This window comes from Netta rufina (assembly GCF_964035555.1).
Source record: "Netta rufina genome assembly, chromosome: 13".
NCBI classification, from domain to species: Eukaryota; Metazoa; Chordata; class Aves; order Anseriformes; family Anatidae; genus Netta; species Netta rufina.
The window spans coordinates 13,707,037-13,725,400 of record NC_140136.1 but is presented as its reverse complement, the minus strand read 5'-3'; the positions used below and the strand labels follow the sequence as shown (position 1 = coordinate 13,725,400).

Here is an 18,364-nt window from a genome sequence, read left to right as displayed (position 1 = left end):
GATGACTATCAGATAAATGTGGAATTACACAGATCATTAAGTATTTCTAACACATGCATTGGAGAATTAGTTACTGAATAGCTTTATTCTTGTGCAGTAATCCTGCCTTTTTCCTGCAAATTCACTGTGCCAAATCTTTTCAGAGTTCATAGTGGATATTTGATGTTTCTAAAGCACAGAAATGACTCAAGAATACATGCAGGTATTTCAAAACAGCACATGCTATTTTACAGGAAATGGCAGCTCCTTTCATGTTCCAGCTTCCTTAAACTAGTCTAGAGACAGAGCTGTCAATTACAGTGAGAAGCCTTGACCTATGAAATATTTTTGTTACACTTTAATGCATTACTGTTATACTGTGACTAAGTGATAAGATTCTCTTTGGAAAAGATACTGGTTCACCCAGTTTTATGCAGAGCAGTTCCAATGAACTTTAAATTTCACTCCTGGCAGTCAGTGTTGTAGTAAGCGGTGCTATTGTAAGAGAGGGAAATTGGGGTCTAAAACTTAATTTGAGTGTATCACTTCAGCTGATCTTTCAGTTTGCCTCAGAGCCATGTTTAAAGGAAGGGGCTTGCATGCTAAAAGCTCTTTGAATTTCCCTCAGACTTTTAAAAAGTTACAGGGGAAGGAAAATGCTGCAAGTCAAGAACATCAGAATTAGTGAACTGGATCTGACTAGCTTCAACCTATGAGCCAGTATCAGCTGCTTTAGAGGATGAGGAAAATAAACCCTGAGGCTAGTTGTGGGATCACTCTAACACAGTCCTTTTCTAATCCTCGCCACCCCCCGTCCCCCCAGCTAAAGACTGGTGTGTTCTGCTGCAGAAATGCTTATTTTAATTTATGGAAACCTATGATGTTGGCTATATTAGCTCTGGATAACCTTAGCCATGCACATTTCTAAGCCCTTCAGGAAAGCTACTAAATTCTTTGTCTTGATTAAGTAATTCTTGATGTTGATAAAGAATCTTGATGTTGTTAAGAATTTTATTAAGTCAGGCTAAAGAACTACAGAATGGCTTAAGCTGTGGCAAAGAAACAAATCCAAGAATCTTTGAAGGCTTTCTGCAGCCCTGTTTATGAACTGTGTAATGGAGTTAAATGCATTTTAATACACACCCCTTTTCCAGTTCTGAATTGCCCACTTGTATTTGATAATCATTGTTTTTGCCTTAAGAGAAAATGTACAGCAAAGATGTCCAGTACTCACAGGCTGCATCTGTGTCCCCTGTACTTTGAGGGTTCTTCTCTGTTGGTTATTCCAGTAAGGAAATCATGAATGTTAGCTTCTGTGGGATGTTTTGTGCTTTGGGGCATTTGTTTTCCAAGTTGCTCAGTCTGGCACATCATAATATAATGCAACAGTTATTTTATTAAGCTATTAGTTGCCAAGTGCCAGTATAGATAGAAAAAGCATAGCTGAATACTGACTATAGGACTGTAGAAATTAGAGGCTATGTCTTCCGATCATTCTCTTATCCTGAATTCTTGTAAATATTTATGATTATACTGACATTAAGATAAGAAGAGGAAAAGTCCCTACCAGGTTCTTTAGCAGTTTGATCTTTGACTAGGTCATAGCTGCTGTTTGTTAGAAGTGAAAGTGCACAACTTTACTTTTTCCCCAAAACCACATCAATGTTGAGATCATCATGGAGGCCCGAGGGCAGTGAATGTGTGCTGAGGTTTCCTCTGCATCTTGTACCTGGAGGACAAGGAACACACAAAGGCCTGGTCCTGGGAAACATGCATGGCCATAGCCCCTTGAGCCAAAGGCCAAAGGATTGCACCTCTTTGCATCATACTAGTTTTTGAAAGGAAGCTTATGTGCTGGCAAGTACAAAATGCACTGGATTTGGCTATCATCCCCGTACACTGATCTGAGGAGGGGATCCTGGCCCCATTCATAAGGTGGGCCAGGAAAAATGCATGTGCAGCCATCTCCTTCTCTGCATGGACACTTTGTATGTGAACTCAGTGCCTGTATTTTTGTGAGATACCCGCTGCTATTTCACAGTATAGTAGGCTACTTTGTATGTAATGGGAATATATTTTTCAGGGAGTTTATATGGACTAGCTAGATCTCTGCTAACACTCTCCATTATTGCTCCCTTAACTAGCTTGGAGAGAGAAGATGTACAAGATGTCCCAATAAGGCATTCTCAGTCAGCACTGGAGTGCCCATACAAGGTTTTACTGCAGATTAGCTGAAGATACAGCTGTGTGAATGCAGTGGAGCTCCATAGTCCTCCTGGGTGGTATGATTGGTTCTCACTTCCCCAAGTTTATTTCTTAACAGATGTTTTTAAGAGGCATTGGTGGAAGTGGCGAATGCCTCTGGTCAGTAAAAATTGGTGAAAATCTTTGCTTTGACCTCATGGTTTTAGGAAGACCACCCTCTGAGAACAGACAGGGAGAGAATGACTTCAAGGTAATGGGCTAAGGGTGGGAGAAAACAAAAGTCATTATTTTTTTTTATAATAGTTCCAGCAAAATACAAGGTTTTGTTCTCTATTTTCCTCAAACAATATTCAAGGGCACTAAAAAAAACACATTTCAATCATTTATCAGACTGGGAGGTCAATGTCCTTTTGAATAACAAGTGAATTGGGTGAACCTTTACTTCTCTCCTCTTGGATGCAGCTGCCTAATGCTGAAAAAAAAAGTATGAACACGGGACACATGTGGCCTTGGCAGGGACACAGGGAAGTAGGACACAAGCTCTGGGCCAAATTTTTCTTTAGAGGAAGCCATGTGAATGCACAAACACATGTAGGAAGTCATGAGCAGAACTTGGTCTCCCACTTGCAAAGTTTCCTAAGCTGCTTTTTTTTTTTTTTTTTTTTTTTTGTCAAGCCAAGCAATCCTTTGGCTTCCTCAAGGCTTCCTTACTCTAGTCATTTAGCAAAGCAGTGTACTTGAGGGATCCAGTTGCTGTCAGAAGTGGTGTGGCCACAGCCTGCCCCTTCTGATTTGGAGAGTGCCACAACATCTTCAGGGAACGTCTTGCTGACATGATTTTTTTAAGTTCCGAACTGGGGTCTGTGTTGTGGTGTTGGTGCCAAATGTGGGTTTTTTTTGATTGGAGCTTAAAAAAAATGGCAAGTAAAATATTTCAGTGTTGATTTTGAACCATTTATTTTCATTAAATATATAGGTTCTAATTTTGGTGGGTAAGTTAACATACGGTTATGTAAGTGGAAACTTGCCTGTGTAAAAAGGTGGATATCATTTTGGCAGCAGCAAAGCTGGATTTCAGATTCTGAACAGACATAACATAGACAGATGGTCAAATGTTTTAATGTTTATTTGAGACTTCGCCTTAGATTAAATGATCTGCACTAGAGGAACTAGTGGGAGGTACTGAAGCACTTAGAAAGTTCCCCTAGACGGAAAACATGCAGAATTTATTTATTTTTGTTGTAATTGAAAGAAATAACTAAGTGTCAAAGCACTAATGTGGCCCACAAGATCATACTGGGAGTGTTCCTCTGATTATTAATACCCAGCAGAACATGAAGTTTTAATGTCTGAAACAATGCAGTGTGCTGTGATAAACTGGCATGGCGTGATGGTGTACCTTAACATCTGGCTAGTGGAGAGGATGGGTGTGAGAGCAACTGAGACAAGTGTCACAAGTGAGCTGTCAGAATCACAGGTAAGAGCAATGAATTCTGACACTGGGGAGGCATTGTTCTTTAGGCTCCCCCTGGATGAGAAGACAGCAGAAACAGGGCTATCTGACAGGTTTCACAGGTAGGATATGGGTGGGTATAACTTCTCAGTGACATGAAGTGTTGAGTCATTTGACAGAAGGAAATTTCTTGCAATGGGGAATAGTTCAGGTGCAAAATGTTCATTCTGAACAGTGCTACAGTCTGTCCATGCTTTTTGGCATATTCTTCAGATTTTACCTTGGTAAAACACGATATTGACTTGTTTAATTTCTGGGAACTGTATCATGGCTGACCAAAAGGAAAACAAATAGACCTTGGCAACAAATGCACCCAGGATTGCCAATACCGTGAACTATAGGGTATGACTTGAAGGTGAAGTGAGTGGCTACCAGTGAAGTCTGTCCCACTTTTCTGCAGCCCCAAACCTTCTCCGGTTGGGATTGATACATGAGGTGGTGTGTTTTGAATTCCCCTCTGCACATCAATAGGGAATGGTTTGCCTTGCTGCTGTTATAGTGTGTGCAAGGCTTGTTGATATGAAAGCAAATGTAGCCCTCTACTGCTGTGTCCTGTGTTTCTGCCAGTACAAGGGAAGGTGGAATTGATCCTTTACATTATCTGAAGGCAATTTGTAATGTCATGAGTTCTCTTTCCCAAAAAGTGACTTTAAGAAGATTTTCACAAAGTGTAGCATAAGCATTATATTGGTCTTGCCAGATCACTTCACGTTTTAATATGGATTAGTATGTTTCCTGGATTGTTTGCTAGAAGCTAAGCTTTACTATTTTATTTTTTGAAAGGGAAGAAGAGAAGTCCATGCAAAATAAGCTTTGATTTTCTACTTTTCTGATAAATCTGCATGTACCTTGTGATACAGAGATATGAAATCCTCATATCTCAGCTGCCTAGAGTGCAATGCACCTCAGTGAAAGAGCCTACAGACTAGCAGCTAGGAAGAGTTTTTTCCCTGGAAGCCCTCTAAAGACCTCTAAGTCTGTGCACCAAATGTTTGTCAGGTTGTGCAAAGGAGTTAGTACCACTGGTGAGTACATACTCATAGACAGCTTATGTATAGAGATAATGCAAAGCCATGCTGGAGACCCATATGTAAACTTAAATCTTGGGCACTTATTAATCTGGATGAAACTGCTTGCAGTGAATCAAGAAGAAAAGACAACTGAATCACGTACCTTTGCCAGTCAGAGGCTGGCTGCCAGGTGAAGTACAGATTACACAATTACTTCCTCTTCTGGAAAGTTTGAGCAGACAGTGCATTAGGCTGAATTATTTGTTTCCGAACAAAGTACACAAGGAGAAACAGAAACGCTGATACATAGGCTATGTAGTGTTTGTTAGGATAGTTATAAAAAATAGTCTCCAACTTGCTAGATTTAATGGTCCTATTGTGCAAGCAAAGAAAGGACGGTGAAATGTCATATTTGAACACATTCCTGTGAAGAACTCTACTGTGTGCAACAATGAGGTAGAACTGGTGGCTTTGGAAAGACATCCTGGCCTTTCTTGCACAGTGGTAATATTAAAGAGATTCTAATTTTCCTAAACCTAGTGGGAAATTAGGAGAGGACCTCATCTTGTACACAGAGGTCAATTTTTATTTCTGCAGATGTGTACACTGTTTTTCCTGTTGATAAAGCCTGCTAAGCCATCATATGGTTTCCTATTGTGTCTACGCCATAAGGAAGTGTTGACTAGAACATCTTCTAAAATGTTTGACATGCAATATTGCATTATATTAAAGATAGCTTTTGAAAAACCTACTAACAGGACAGTTTTAAGTCACCTAACCAAGCAAATGCCTTAATTTCTCTGGAAGTTTAATTTTTCTTGTCTGATACTGATCACGTTTGTTACCAGCCAACGAACATGTATGTAGGTAATACATCTGAAAGCCTTTGCTCGTGTCAAAAAATTAGTATGAGTTGCATAAGTGCACTGTGAAAATATTACCTTGGATAAAGGCCCAGACAACTTGAAAGAAACCTTAAAAACAAATAAAAACCCCCTTCATTTTGACATATGGATTTAGTGATTTGGATTTCTAGAGGGATCATTTGGTTAAAATTTAAATGAAACAATAGTTTTATTAAAAATGTGATTCTGGTGTAATTAAAATAGATTGCACTCTATCCTACTTTGATGTGGGTCTTGAGAGTGTAGAATTTTCTCAAGAGCTGTTTTCTTCTTTTGTATCATATTATTGAAAGTACCTCTTAACTGAGTACCAGCAGTCCTCCTGGCTCCCTGGAGATCATAGCTTCAAAATAGATGGTCTCAGAGATAAAGATACACAGTACTTACTACTTGAAGTGAGCTACCTACTTCAGTACAAACTTGTTTAATTTGTACTTCAAATTTAGTGAGCTTGATTATTCCACTGAATTGACTAAGATGCCTCAGATGAAAATCCTAGTATGTTGTGGTTTTGTAGCCTTTGCTGTAGGCTCAGGAGGCTCTTAGTCATTTTACTGCTATTATAACTATTATAAACTGCAGGCTTATAAGAATATCTCACTGAGGAAAAAATACACACACACCTGAGCTCTATATTAGCAGGCCCAATATATCTACAAGGTATAGGAGAAACTTCTTAGGAGTAAGGCAATTTAATTCCCATGTTTACATGAAAAATAAAAGTTAAAGAACAGGAGATATTCTTCTGTTGAATAAACAACTCTTGCATGTCTGTCCTTATTTAGCACTTTATACTTAAGCTCAATATGTGTTGAGTGTGAAATTAATTTTGAATTCTATAAGGTGATACAGTTTTAATACTGTGTAAAGCTAAGCAGTGACTCCTGATTTTAAGAGCCGCTGATGGATAGGAATCCTTAGAATAAGATCTAGTCTCTAAACTTGTTTTCTTTGAACTAGAAGAACTTAAGCAATTCTATTTTGCTTTCAAGATGGTAATTTGCAGCTGGATTTTTACCAGATCACAATTTACAGCAAGGCCTCTTGTGTGTCCAGAAAAAGAAAAAAAAGAAAAAAAAGAAAAGAAAAAAAAAAAAAAAAAAAAAAAAAACAAGAAGAACAACCCTGTGGGAAGTTGATGATTGGCAGTATGTAGGATCAGGTTCCCCAGAGATGGTGATGAAGTTACCTTGGTTGTAATTTTATTTCCACTAAAAACCTTGGAGGGAGGATAACTGCTATTTAGAAACTGTCTGATATAGGAAATGCATTGTGACATTAAATACTAGAGAAAAATGGGAAAAGTAGAAGGAATTGAATAAGAAATTTACTGTGCCATTTAATCTCCTTGATTTTGGTTTTTGTGACTGAATACAGCAGTGCCTGGTGGCTCTGGGTGACTTAACACTGCTGAGCACAGCCATCCAGGTGACAGGACCTCTACAGAGACACCCTGCTCTGCCAGTGCTCTCAGGGGTCTCATACATGTCCCCGGGTGTGTTAACTGTTTTGTGTTGATAAGGTGAAACTAAAGCCCCAAACACTGTCCGAAGTGGGTAGAAAGTAATCACAGAAGTTCTTTCAATTTATTTCCAGTTCTAAAGCAAGTACTCAGTGGTATCCTATCGCTCCTGTTCCCTCCATGAGCTACCACTGTAGCAGCTTTCTTTTTTGCTATAAAGGAAAAACCCAGTTCTGCCTTAGGAAGTGTCGCATTTTATGAAATGTCAGGTTTTAATTTGCCCTGAGGATTAAAAATGAGTGCATTTGTTCATTGTAGTGCTTCCACCATACATGGCTCCTATAAACCTGCGTTTCCTGTGGTCATGGAATCAGCTGAGCATCACTAAGGAAAGTTACTCTGCATCATTCATTCACAAGCCGGGAAGGGAACTATTCCTGCTGACTCATGCTTATAAGTATTTTCCTTGCTCCGCCTCCATTCATTTCGGCTCCACCTCTCATTTAGTACTGGTAGCCTACTATATTTAAGCAGCTGTCTTAGAGCAGAGGCAGTATTCAAGGCTTGGAGTCTGGTTGGCTTTCCTGGCTGTACAGGCATTTTCACGAAGATCTCACTTCTCATCAGACCTGCTGCTAAAGGTAAGAAGGCTATAAGTGAATACAGAGAGTTCTGTTTGTCCTGCATATTGTAACATTGCTTTCAGAATGTCACAGGGGTGTTTGTAGAAAGAGGTACAATTTTTATGTACCATAAAGTTGAATTTTTCCACAGACATTGCTTTTTTGGGGTACTCTGGCTTTGCATATGAGAGCGATAGCACAAGTGGTGGGAAAAAAGCTCCTGAAACTTGTGGGAAAGTGAACAACTTAAAAGCTATTGGGAAAGTGTAAACTTCAAAAACTATTAGGATTTCTGTTTCTTAAAAGCACTAATGAATTAAGTTTAAATAGTTGCTGATGAAGTGGATGAGTTGATGAAGAAATCAAGCTGAAGGAAACTGTTGCATTTCTACATTAGCATTGTTCTTGTTTAAACCCAAGTGTCACAGTAGCACTTTCAGTCTCTTCCATTATTTATGTGCTGACTGCACTGCTCTTTTGAACTCTCCCCATGTACTATAGAGGCCCTGCTTAGTGGTCCTTACTTGAGCAAAAGTCCCACTGATGTTCTAGGGAGAGCTGCTTGCAAATGACTGATGTAACTTGGCCTTTTACTTCTACTAAAGATGATTTAGTTTCATTGCCTTGTTAATTCATCTTTGCTTTTTTTCTGCTTGCTTAAAACCTGTTTCAATTGTGCAGCCTGGAGCCAGTAGGGGCCATACTGACCGGCTTTGTGAGTTATAGTCCCTCCAGGCTTAAGGCTGTGTCAGGAAGGTATGCGGAGTCTGGTCCAGGATGAGCCGGGTGCTTTTCCAAGCCAGAATGATTATGTAACATCACATCATTGCTGAAATGCTTTGGAAGCAGTGAGGAGAGGAATTGTGGAGCTTGCAGCATGCTCTCAAATGAAGAGGAGGAAAGATTCAGCCATTTAAAGTAGGAAACCTAAAGCAGGAGCCAAAGCAGTGATCAATGTCACTAAACTGACTAAACGTGAGTGCCCAGCAGCCTACCGTACATGAAAGAAGCATGAGGAGATGAGTCTTGGGTTCCATCCTAGGCTTTCTCTTGTTGCATTTAGTTAACCACCTCTCTCTGAATGTGAAATGAACTTCAGCCTTCTGTACACTTTCCAGTAGTCTCTGCAAGAGCAGGCTGTCATATGCTGCACTGAATTAACTGTGTGGTGATTGAGGTGTATGTAATCTCTTGATTCTGCAACTGAAAAAATAATCTGCTTTTACTTATAATGGCAGGGAAAGTGAACACTTGGCCTGTGACACTGAGCACAGTTTTGCCCCCTGAAGTCAAACAGCTAGTCTACAGGATGGGAACAGCTATAACAGGTTCAGCATCTGGTTCATTTTCTCCTAAGCAGTAGATTAATTAATTACAAATTATAGAAATGCCAGCTTTGGAATGTGGATGGGGCTTTTCATTTATAGAGACATGCTAGGATAAACAGAAGCATCTGACAGTTAATCTTGTGTTGATAGAATTGTCTGGTGTCAAAACTTGGGGAAACAGCATGTAGCATTGAAATGGTCACAATGGGGTTTTGTGAACCCAGATCTTGAGTAAAACCATGGCTAAAAAGTGTCATGTATGTGCACAGAACTAAGAATTTTCTCAGAGTAACAATTGTGCTCCTCTAGCCATTACTGTTCGGTTTAATTGCAGCAAATGCTCCCTTTTCATGCATCAAAAGGTACAGAAGGAGGAGGAGGGTGGGAGTTATCGCTCAGCCTGAGGCTGCTGGCTTTGTACTCTATCAGGGTGGGGCAGGGTGGCATGGAGCAGTGGCCAGGAGCCAAGGCAACCTTCCTGCACTGCAAACAAGGCTGCCAGACTGACTTCTACCGCCTTGTGCCTTTTTTGTCCCCTTTGGGATCCCCCAGGAAAGCACTGGCATGCAACAGCATGACCTTGTGCCCAGGTTTTACGAAGAGGCTCACGGGCTCATTCTCTCTCGTATTGGCTTTGCTCTCCTGGACCTGTTGCCTTGTGCAGGATTGGGTTGGCTCCGCAGCCCTTGCTTCCAGCAAAAATCCCACGGATGTTGCTGGGTTACCACTGCCTGCAGCGTGCATGTAAACTTTCTGTGCATGCTGCTGCAGCCTGCTACGGAGCAGAGACATGGAAGAGCCCTTCCAAAGATCTTCCTTCTCGCTTTCAGGTTCCCAGTAGTTTCACAGAGATAAAAGATGTTGGGAAAAATTAATAAAAACTTGTCTTATGTAGTGCAGCTGTGGAGAGGGAATTATTTGTTACCATGGAAAGGTAAGATAAGTACTGTGATTTGTGCTGGTTTGAGTGGGTACCTTACTGGTCACACTGGTAAGTGATCTGTACCTTTGATGTCGCAGGACATCATGGGTGCTAGTGCTGAATTCTGGAGCTTTGTGGTGGGGAACTATTTGCAGGCAGATTTACACCGCAATCTGCTGATGGTAGTGCAGGGTTTGGCTCACATGGCAGAACTTAACCCAAAAGGCTGGGGAAATACTTGGCCAGTTAGGCTGGGCTCCTGCTGCTACTGGGGTTGGGGTAAGTATGCCTTAAGGGGTGGATGCCTGCCTCCACATGGATGCAACATATGGAAGAGTTCGTCTTCTGGGTATGTGCATCTGCCTTTGGGTTACAGCTAAGCTGGGAAATGAAGTTTTCAACTCTGTTTAAAGCTAGATGCCCAAAATGACTTGAATTAAAGACATGGCTATTATGTCTTTTATGTGGTTCACGCAAAACACATGAGAAAGACTTAGTGAAGTGGTAGAAGGCAACTAGTAGATGTTATTAAACTGTGATACACACTTTGGACAAAACTGCTAGTTTTAAATCCCACATGTAGGCCTTATTATGTGCCTCTCTACTTAAATGAACCCAATTTGAAGTAGTTCTCAGTCTAGCCCAGTGCCCCTTTGTCTTGGTGCACAAAGAAGGCGTCACATCCTTGCAGGCGAATGCACTCACAAGTCTCCTCCTGGAGCCTGGGATTCTTCAAATCCTAAATTTTACTGTGGTCCTGCCTGCTCATTCAATCACCGGGGTCTTACGGCATTAACGTAGCTGCTGGGGATATAAATGTCAGGCTTAAAGGGGAGCATTGCGCTCGTAGGATGGCATCTGCTTGTGTCAGAGGCGGTGATGTGCCAGACCTTATGGGAGTGTGCGGTGCATTTGCCAAATATTTTGCTGTGCTTGGGAAGGGTGTGGAGAGCATGCCCTGCTGAGCAAAGTCGTACCATTCAGTGGATTCTGACTTAACTTTCCCAGCTGAGAATAATATTTCTAAAGGCTGTATTCTCAGTAGAATAACATAAAAGCTTCTGGTGGATTTTGAAAATCTCCATTTTACTGTGGTAGAAGGAACTTTTGACTGCCATGGACTGGTGACAGTGTAGTTTAATTCCTTGGAAAACTGAGGTAGTTATTTAACATGGTGGGATCCCTGCAGGAGTGGCAAAAACGACAACAAAAAAGAAAACCATCAAGAACAAAACCACAACAAACCTTTGATTCACTACTCATTGAATATTTGCATGACAAAATCAGGTGTTTTGTAGGTTCTCTAATGACAACCTAGCCTCTAAGATAATGTTACATGTTTTGTTTAAAGAATTGTTGCTATTTACTTATTCAAACTTAGAACTCTGTGTTCTGGAAGACGAATAAAGAGGGCATCCTCAGGTTCAGGAACTGTATTAGCACTTCTCCAAAAGCCCTCTAGCCATTGAGCAGCACGTGTTTGAAAACGCAGCCAAGAGATTTCCAGCCTTTGGGCAGAAGTCTCGAGTGAGATTTGCTTACCCTCATAATAAATGCACAAGCTACTTTAAAAAATAAAAAGCACTCACAAATGGGTTTACGATATTTTTTTTGGCAAGCTGCAACATGTCAGTTACTGTAGTCAGAGGGTTACTGATGTTGCCAGCTGTTCTGAAGGGACCGAAACTCATGTGTGGTAGGGAAAGATAAGGGCCCTTTCCTTTTCCTGTGATATAATCAGGGAATCATCCTTCAGCTTCTAGGGAGGGAAAAGGGTGAAAAGAAGAGTAGGCCTGTCCTGAGGGTAGAAGTATAATGTGACGGTGTACAGTGCAAGGAAATAATTTGTATCAGCCCTCTTCTATGGGCTATAGACAGTAATGTAATTTTGTCAAGAAAATGTTTCAGAACTTCTCTGTTTTAACAGGTTTGATTCCTGGGCCTAAATGCTTTCAAACAGGAAGATGTATTCAATATTGAACAGGCATCAGAAAAAGACTGGGTTCAAGACGCTTCCTGTGGTGATCATAGGTAAGTTTTCTCCTGTCTACGTTCTCTGATGCTGTTGTTGCTTTGGACTTGCTGTCTTCAGCTTTTGTTCCGTGTGTTGGATGCTCAAACCAGAAATCCCTGGCTAATATTTCTGCCTCCTTTGCCTGACAGTCAAACTTTCTGTAGTACCAAAAATGGTAGGAAGTAGGGAACCAACTATTCAATAACCTGAAACACACCCTTTTTTTTAAAAAATAAAAGGAAAAGGTAGCCTTTTGGACATGAGTTCAGTGGCTCTGGTTTTTCTGTTGGGTGTTTAGAGGGGTTAGCAACCATTCTGCTGAGGTAATCATTTCACAGAAAGTTGATTAATGTTCTGTAGTGCTTGATTTGCGGGATGAGTGTGATCTTTCTTGTTGTGCCTGATTTACTTAGGAAGTGCTCCAGATGCTGTTAATGTTTCTGTAAACCTTTTTTTAGATTTTTTTTAAATGCATGAGAAATCTCTTGGCATGTATAAGTCAGGTACATCGACTTTATGCAGAATTGAATAGAATGGTGTCTTTTCACCAGTTTAGAAAGCAGGTTATATAGTAACTTTACTATGTCCTTTGTGAGAGGGGAGGTACCTAGTGTGGCTAAACAGGGACCCAGTGTGGAGATGTCCCTAAAGCCTCTGAAGAACTGGTGTGAAGATGTGCAGGACGGGGAGGCTGTCAGACTGAAGCAGCACAGCTATTTCACTGCAGCTGGACATTGCATACAGGTTCCAGCTGCTTCCTCAGAGCCCTCTCTGGGAAGCCCATAGGCTCCTGCTGCTGCACTGGCAGGCTCACAAAAGCAGTTGCTTTCTGGAATAGCAGCTCTGCTTGTGACCATCCATGTCAAACTTAACTGTGGTTCAGAAAATAAATTCTCTGCATCGATTGCTCAGTGTTGTGCACTTGGGTGCTTAAGCTTGGTTCAGGAACCTCCTCGTACATTCCAAAGCAAAGGAGTAAGTTCAAAAGTGTTATGTTCTACCACAGCTGCAGCTTAGTTTTTGTTTAATTTCCGTGGGTTTTGGAAAATTTTCCTGTGAGTGGAATATTCCGAATGCTGACCCACAGCTGCCGGTCCTCACTAAGTACTGGGTGAGGACCGGCACTGGGGACTTTGTCCCCAGCTGTGGCACATGCTGCCCTTCACATAGCTCAGCTCGTTGTTAGCTTTCCAGCCCGAGCCTCCTTCTATCTAAAATGTCCCAAGTGGCCTTTGCTCCAGTGATTCATGCACGCAGCACGGGCACTGTGTCAACACAACCTGCTGCAGGCTGCTCTGTCACTTCAGCTCTCCTCCCCGACATCGTCACTGCATTATGTAATGGTGGTTAGTCACATAGCGAGCAGCAGAGCTGAGCCAGAGAGGCTGACGGCTAGTTATGCAGACACTGTAAACTATTAAACATACTGGAGAACGGCCATGTGAAATCTTTCCACAGGCTACTCTTGCTGGGCTTTGGAGTCGCACAGATCAAGTCTTTCCACTGTCTGTCGGGTGGCTGGCAAGAGGAGTTCAGCTCTCCAGCAATCTGTTCAAAGTGCTGTATTCTGAGGGGCTGTCTTGGCATGGCAGAGAGACTTTTCTTCCTTAACACGCTGCCTGCAATACCATGGTAGAGCTGGTTCCAATCTGCAAGTGTCCTCAAGATCTGTCAGTCAAACCACTATTGCCAGCTATCCCTTATTACACGGCTTTTCACACTGTGCAGAGCAGAGCTGTTTTGGTCGCTGTTTTCTGGACATCCTGTATATCCTGTGCACAGTGAACCACTCTACACAGATGGGAAATGTATATCCAGGACAGCTGAGGCCCCCAGTCAGTATGTGACCAGTTTGCAGACCCTTAAAGAAATCGATGAGCAGTAACTCAATTTGTCAGCAGGACACAGACCTCAGCCTTCAGGTGAGGTTAGCCTGTGGCTTGTGTAAGCAAATTCATAACCTTGCAATGCAAATGTATGTAATTAAGGAGTAAAAGGGGACACGAGGGTAAAATGATTTTCCCAACTGCATCCAATAGGTCAGTCACTGGTATTCTGACAATAGAAAATATCCTGTATACATAGCAGTGACTTTGATTTGATCTGGATATTAGAAACACTTTTTAAAGGGCTGCTCTGTCTGCAGGACTAAAAAATCTCCTCTATTTTGTCTTTTTAGGGAATGGACCTTCAGGAATCTGTCTCTCATATTTGCTGTCAGGCTACACCCCTTACTTCAAAAGAGAGTCTCTTCATCCTCATCCTATTCTTCAGAAGAAACTAGAAGAGGCTCCACATGTCTCCATTTTGGACCAGGTTTGTGTAAAGAAAATACTTTTTTAGCAGAAGCTTTCAGTGTATCATTATAGTGAAGCACCCTAGGGGTAAATTACAAGTGATGAACTCATTTGAGTTTTCGAAGGCAGAAATTTCAAAGTATGCAGACAGAATAAGCCTTAAGCAAAGTACTTCTATTTATCCAAATCTCCCTTGTATGGAGTGCCTGCATTGCTAAGATCCTCGAGGTAGCCCTCAGGCAGTAATGGGCTGCACGCAAGTAAACGAACTTCACAGAACACCAAAAGCACTAACTGGAAGTGCTGTAGTTACAGGCAGTCTGCTGCCTGCCAGGACACATGTTTTGAGCGTGTGATTTGTCTCTCTTCAGGATTTGGAGTATCTGTCTGAAGGTCTGGAGGGACGATCCCACAGCCCTGTGTCTCTTCTGTTTGATACTCTTCTGCGTCCAGACACAGACTTTGGTGGAACAGCAGAATCTGTCCTCACTTGGTGGCACGAGACCGACAGAGCCATTCCCCACCTGGTGCTTGGCAGAAACCCTCCTGGAGGTGCCTGGCATGTAAGTGAATCAAAGCCTAACTGCTTAGGTCTGCATGCTGTAGGATAGCCAGAGGTGTTGACTGGGGAGTCAAAAGGTGCTCTAATGTGCTGGTCACCCACGTTTGATTTTTATGTGTATGAAGAAGCGAGTTTAAAAGGGGTGTAAGAGGGAACAAGAGTTTTTTCTCTTTGGAGAACATGGATGGCTTCATCCATGCTAGTGGATCAGATGAAATCACTGGCTTCTCATGTTCTGAGACATTATTGAAACTTGAGTTACATTTCACTTTGTACATTAAATAACTGAAAGCTGTTTAAACTCTCTTGTTCCAGTCTATCGAGGGCTCTATGGTTACCCTGAGCAGAGGGGAATGGATGGGACTCCCAGATCTCCAGTTCAAAGACTGGTTGAGGCAAAAGAAAAGGTGAGATATCTATGGCCTGATTATTTTTCCCCCTCAAACATCCAGAGATTATTTGGGAACCTGGAGTGGACTCCTTGAATGCAACTGCCCATCTGTCATGGGTGATTCTGCTGACAGAAAGGTCACTCTCCCCATCAAAAGTCCATTCTGCATTAAGTGCCTCCAGATAAAGTTGGAGTGCTGGTTGCCATATGTTCTCAACACACACTGGCATGATGATCACAGTGTGACCATGAGGTCGTCTGAAAACGTTTGCAAAAGGCATGGTTCTCTGACTTCTGTGACTGCTACTGCTGTCCCTGATGACAAGCATAATCATCTGAGCTGCTTCACAGTCTCTCAGGTGCTTCTGCTCTTGATAAGTAACAGTTGAAACCTTAAAGGAGTTGAAAATGGAATAAAAGTGAAACACGTGAGAGGAAGACACAAATGAGTGACTGTGCTTTTAGGGATGGGGACTTTTTGGAATGGGATTCATGTTAGTAATTTGCCTCTATCCAACAGCTTGCAGATTTGACTGCTAGCTCCATGTACCAGAAAAAACTTTGCTGAAGTCAGGGAAACTAGATAAGTCTCCTCCGATACTGCCAGGATAGATGGCTCTAGGATACATTCAGTGGAAGAGGGGAGAAATTCCAGGCTCTTAGTTAACTGCTGCTTGACCTTTGCTTGCAATATATTACAGAGGCCTCAGAAACAACAGAGCCACAGCAGAAGACATTGCTCAATACTACCAACATTATGTGATGAAGAAAGGGCTGCAGAAGAACTTTAGAAGTGGGACTGTTGTAACCTCTGTGAGGAAAGTGAGTGCAGAGAGCATCTCCAACCACGTGCAGGAAGATCTGCAGAAGAGCGACTCCCTCTGGAACTTCACTGAGGAGGGTATGGAGGTCTTTCAGGTGGATGGATTTGTCAAAACTGTCCAAGGTGATAAGGAGCCCTTCTCTATCTATGCGGAAAATGTAGTCTTGGCTACTGGAACATATGATAGCCCCACTTGGCTGGGGGTCAAGGGAGAGAACCTTTCCTATGTCCATCACCAGCTCTCTGCCCTAGAGGAAGCAGTGAAGAACAACAGTATTGGTATCACGTCAGACCCAGTCTTGATTGTAGGTGCTGGTTTGACAGCTGCTGATGCGATTCTCTTTGCTCACCACTGCAATATTCCAGTAATTCATGTTTTCCGGAGGCGAGTCAGTGATCCAGGTCTTATTTTTAACCAGCTACCCAAAATGATGTATCCTGAATACCACAAGGTCCATCAGATGATGAAAGAACAGTCAGCTGCATATGCTGGGCCATATGAGTGTTACGTTAGCCTACCTGAACATCATGTACTGTCTTTTGGCAAGGACAAGAAATGCATCTTTCAAGACAAGAATGGCTACCAGAAAGCTTATAAAGTTTCCATGGCTCTTGTTCTAACTGGTTCAAACCCCAACCTCTCATTTCTGCCAAATAATGGCATTGATTTGGCAATGGACAGCGACCAACCAGTCAATCCCAAGAGGAATCCCATAGATGTTGACCCATTCACCTATGAATGCACTCAGGAGAAAGGGCTTTATGCCCTAGGACCTCTAGCTGGAGATAATTTTGTACGCTTTGTGCAGGGAGGGGCTCTGGCTGCTGCCAGCTCTCTCTTAAAGAAAGCAAACAAAAATCCCCCCTAACAAAAAAGCTCCCCTGTGATAACAGTGTCTGAATGGGTTACTGCTGTTTTCGTAGAGAATCTGATATGTACATCCTCAAATGTGAAGCCCACTCCTGGTATTCTCCAAGGTCCTGTGGAGAGTTACTAAGTTCTTGCTGAGTTATTTGGGAAGCTTAAGTCACCAAATGGATTTGGGAAGGTTAAGTCCCCAAATGGAGTGGGTTTCGTGGCAGTACCTTCAGTCTGTGGGGATTCAGCTCCTTTCCTGCACAGCTGTGCAGGGAGGCAGCAGGGGCATTGAATCTTGTGCCTGGAGAAGCAGGGGGCAAGCTAGTGATTGCTCTTCTATGTCGACACCTTCCAGGTAGCTGAAAATTGAACTGGAAAACAATCAAAGTCAATTATTTCCAGCCAGCCTGCTGACAGCCCTGAGTCTGTCAGTCTTGCTGTGTTTGTGATGAAACAAAACAAGCCAATGTGGTTCTGGTTGCTCCTGTGGCTCAGCTGTATGTTCTTATTAGACCAGAATTCACTGATAGAAGTGGTGTTCTTCAAATAAACTGGCACAGAAACACAGTCAAAACTGTATTATCTCACTGACGACAACACCAGCAAAATGTAATATCTAGTATCTTTTTATTCAAAAGATTCCTGTGATGTTTTTGTTTTGTTTTGTTTTGTTTTTTCCTTCAGCGAAGTGATGGTACTGAATTACAAAAATCCAGTTTGCCATCTTGCAGCTTTTTACTAACTCCTAAAATGCGATGGCCAAATTCCTGGCAGCTGCTGTACGGACAGCAGGACTGAAGGAGAGCTACTGCTCTGCTGAGGTACCTGTGTGGGGCTTCTGCTGCACAGAGAATTTCAGAGAGAAGCAATAAGTTGTGTACTGTAATGTGAATTTCTAACGTAATGTCATCTTCTAATAATGTTGTGTATTAAGGGGAAATGGCACAGTCACTTTTTGATGGTTTATGGTAAATAGTATGATTTTTATACTGATTTTCTAATAGATTTTTCTAGCAAAGCATCTTGCTACAGGCTTTCAGTCAGTGTTTTGAATGAGCAGGGATGGGTGGAAATGATGCCTTATGTTGCCAGCAGCATTCTCAACAGACCTACAAAGCCTTGTGTACCTCTCCTAGGAGTTACAGCTAATCTTATTCAATGTAAAGACACTCTGCTCCTTGTGTTGTACTGAAACTTGCTGATGTGACAGGATGCTGCACATATCTCTGGAGAGCTTTGTATGTGGCTGTTCTTAAAAGAATCCTCTTCAAATTGTGCAGGGAGATGTGCAAGGAGCTTGTCTGTAGTGTTGCTGTATTGCACCTGAATGTTGTTGCCACGGACTTGTATGAAATGTTTCTCAATAAAGTGATTTCAGACTTATTAAAGCTTGTTTGTTTTTAACTCTGACTTTAAAACTCCGACCAAGACAAAATCTAATGAACTATTCTTCATCAGCTTCCTGGCAGAC

General features: G+C 42.0%; 1 protein-coding gene across 1 annotated transcript; it reads left to right on the top strand.

Moving 5' to 3' along the window:
* The first annotated feature begins 7,598 nt into the window (after window positions 1–7,598).
* On the top strand, window positions 7,599–17,467 carry OSGIN1 (oxidative stress induced growth inhibitor 1). The gene is made up of 6 exons (XM_084294562.1): window positions 7,599–7,715; window positions 11,875–11,978; window positions 14,141–14,277; window positions 14,630–14,821; window positions 15,136–15,227; window positions 15,913–17,467. Exons 2-6 carry the CDS (start codon window positions 11,894–11,896, stop codon window positions 16,901–16,903), a joined length of 1,497 nt encoding a protein of 498 aa, XP_084150688.1. The 5' UTR covers window positions 7,599–7,715; window positions 11,875–11,893; the 3' UTR covers window positions 16,904–17,467.
* The last annotated feature ends 897 nt before the right edge of the window (window positions 17,468–18,364 follow it).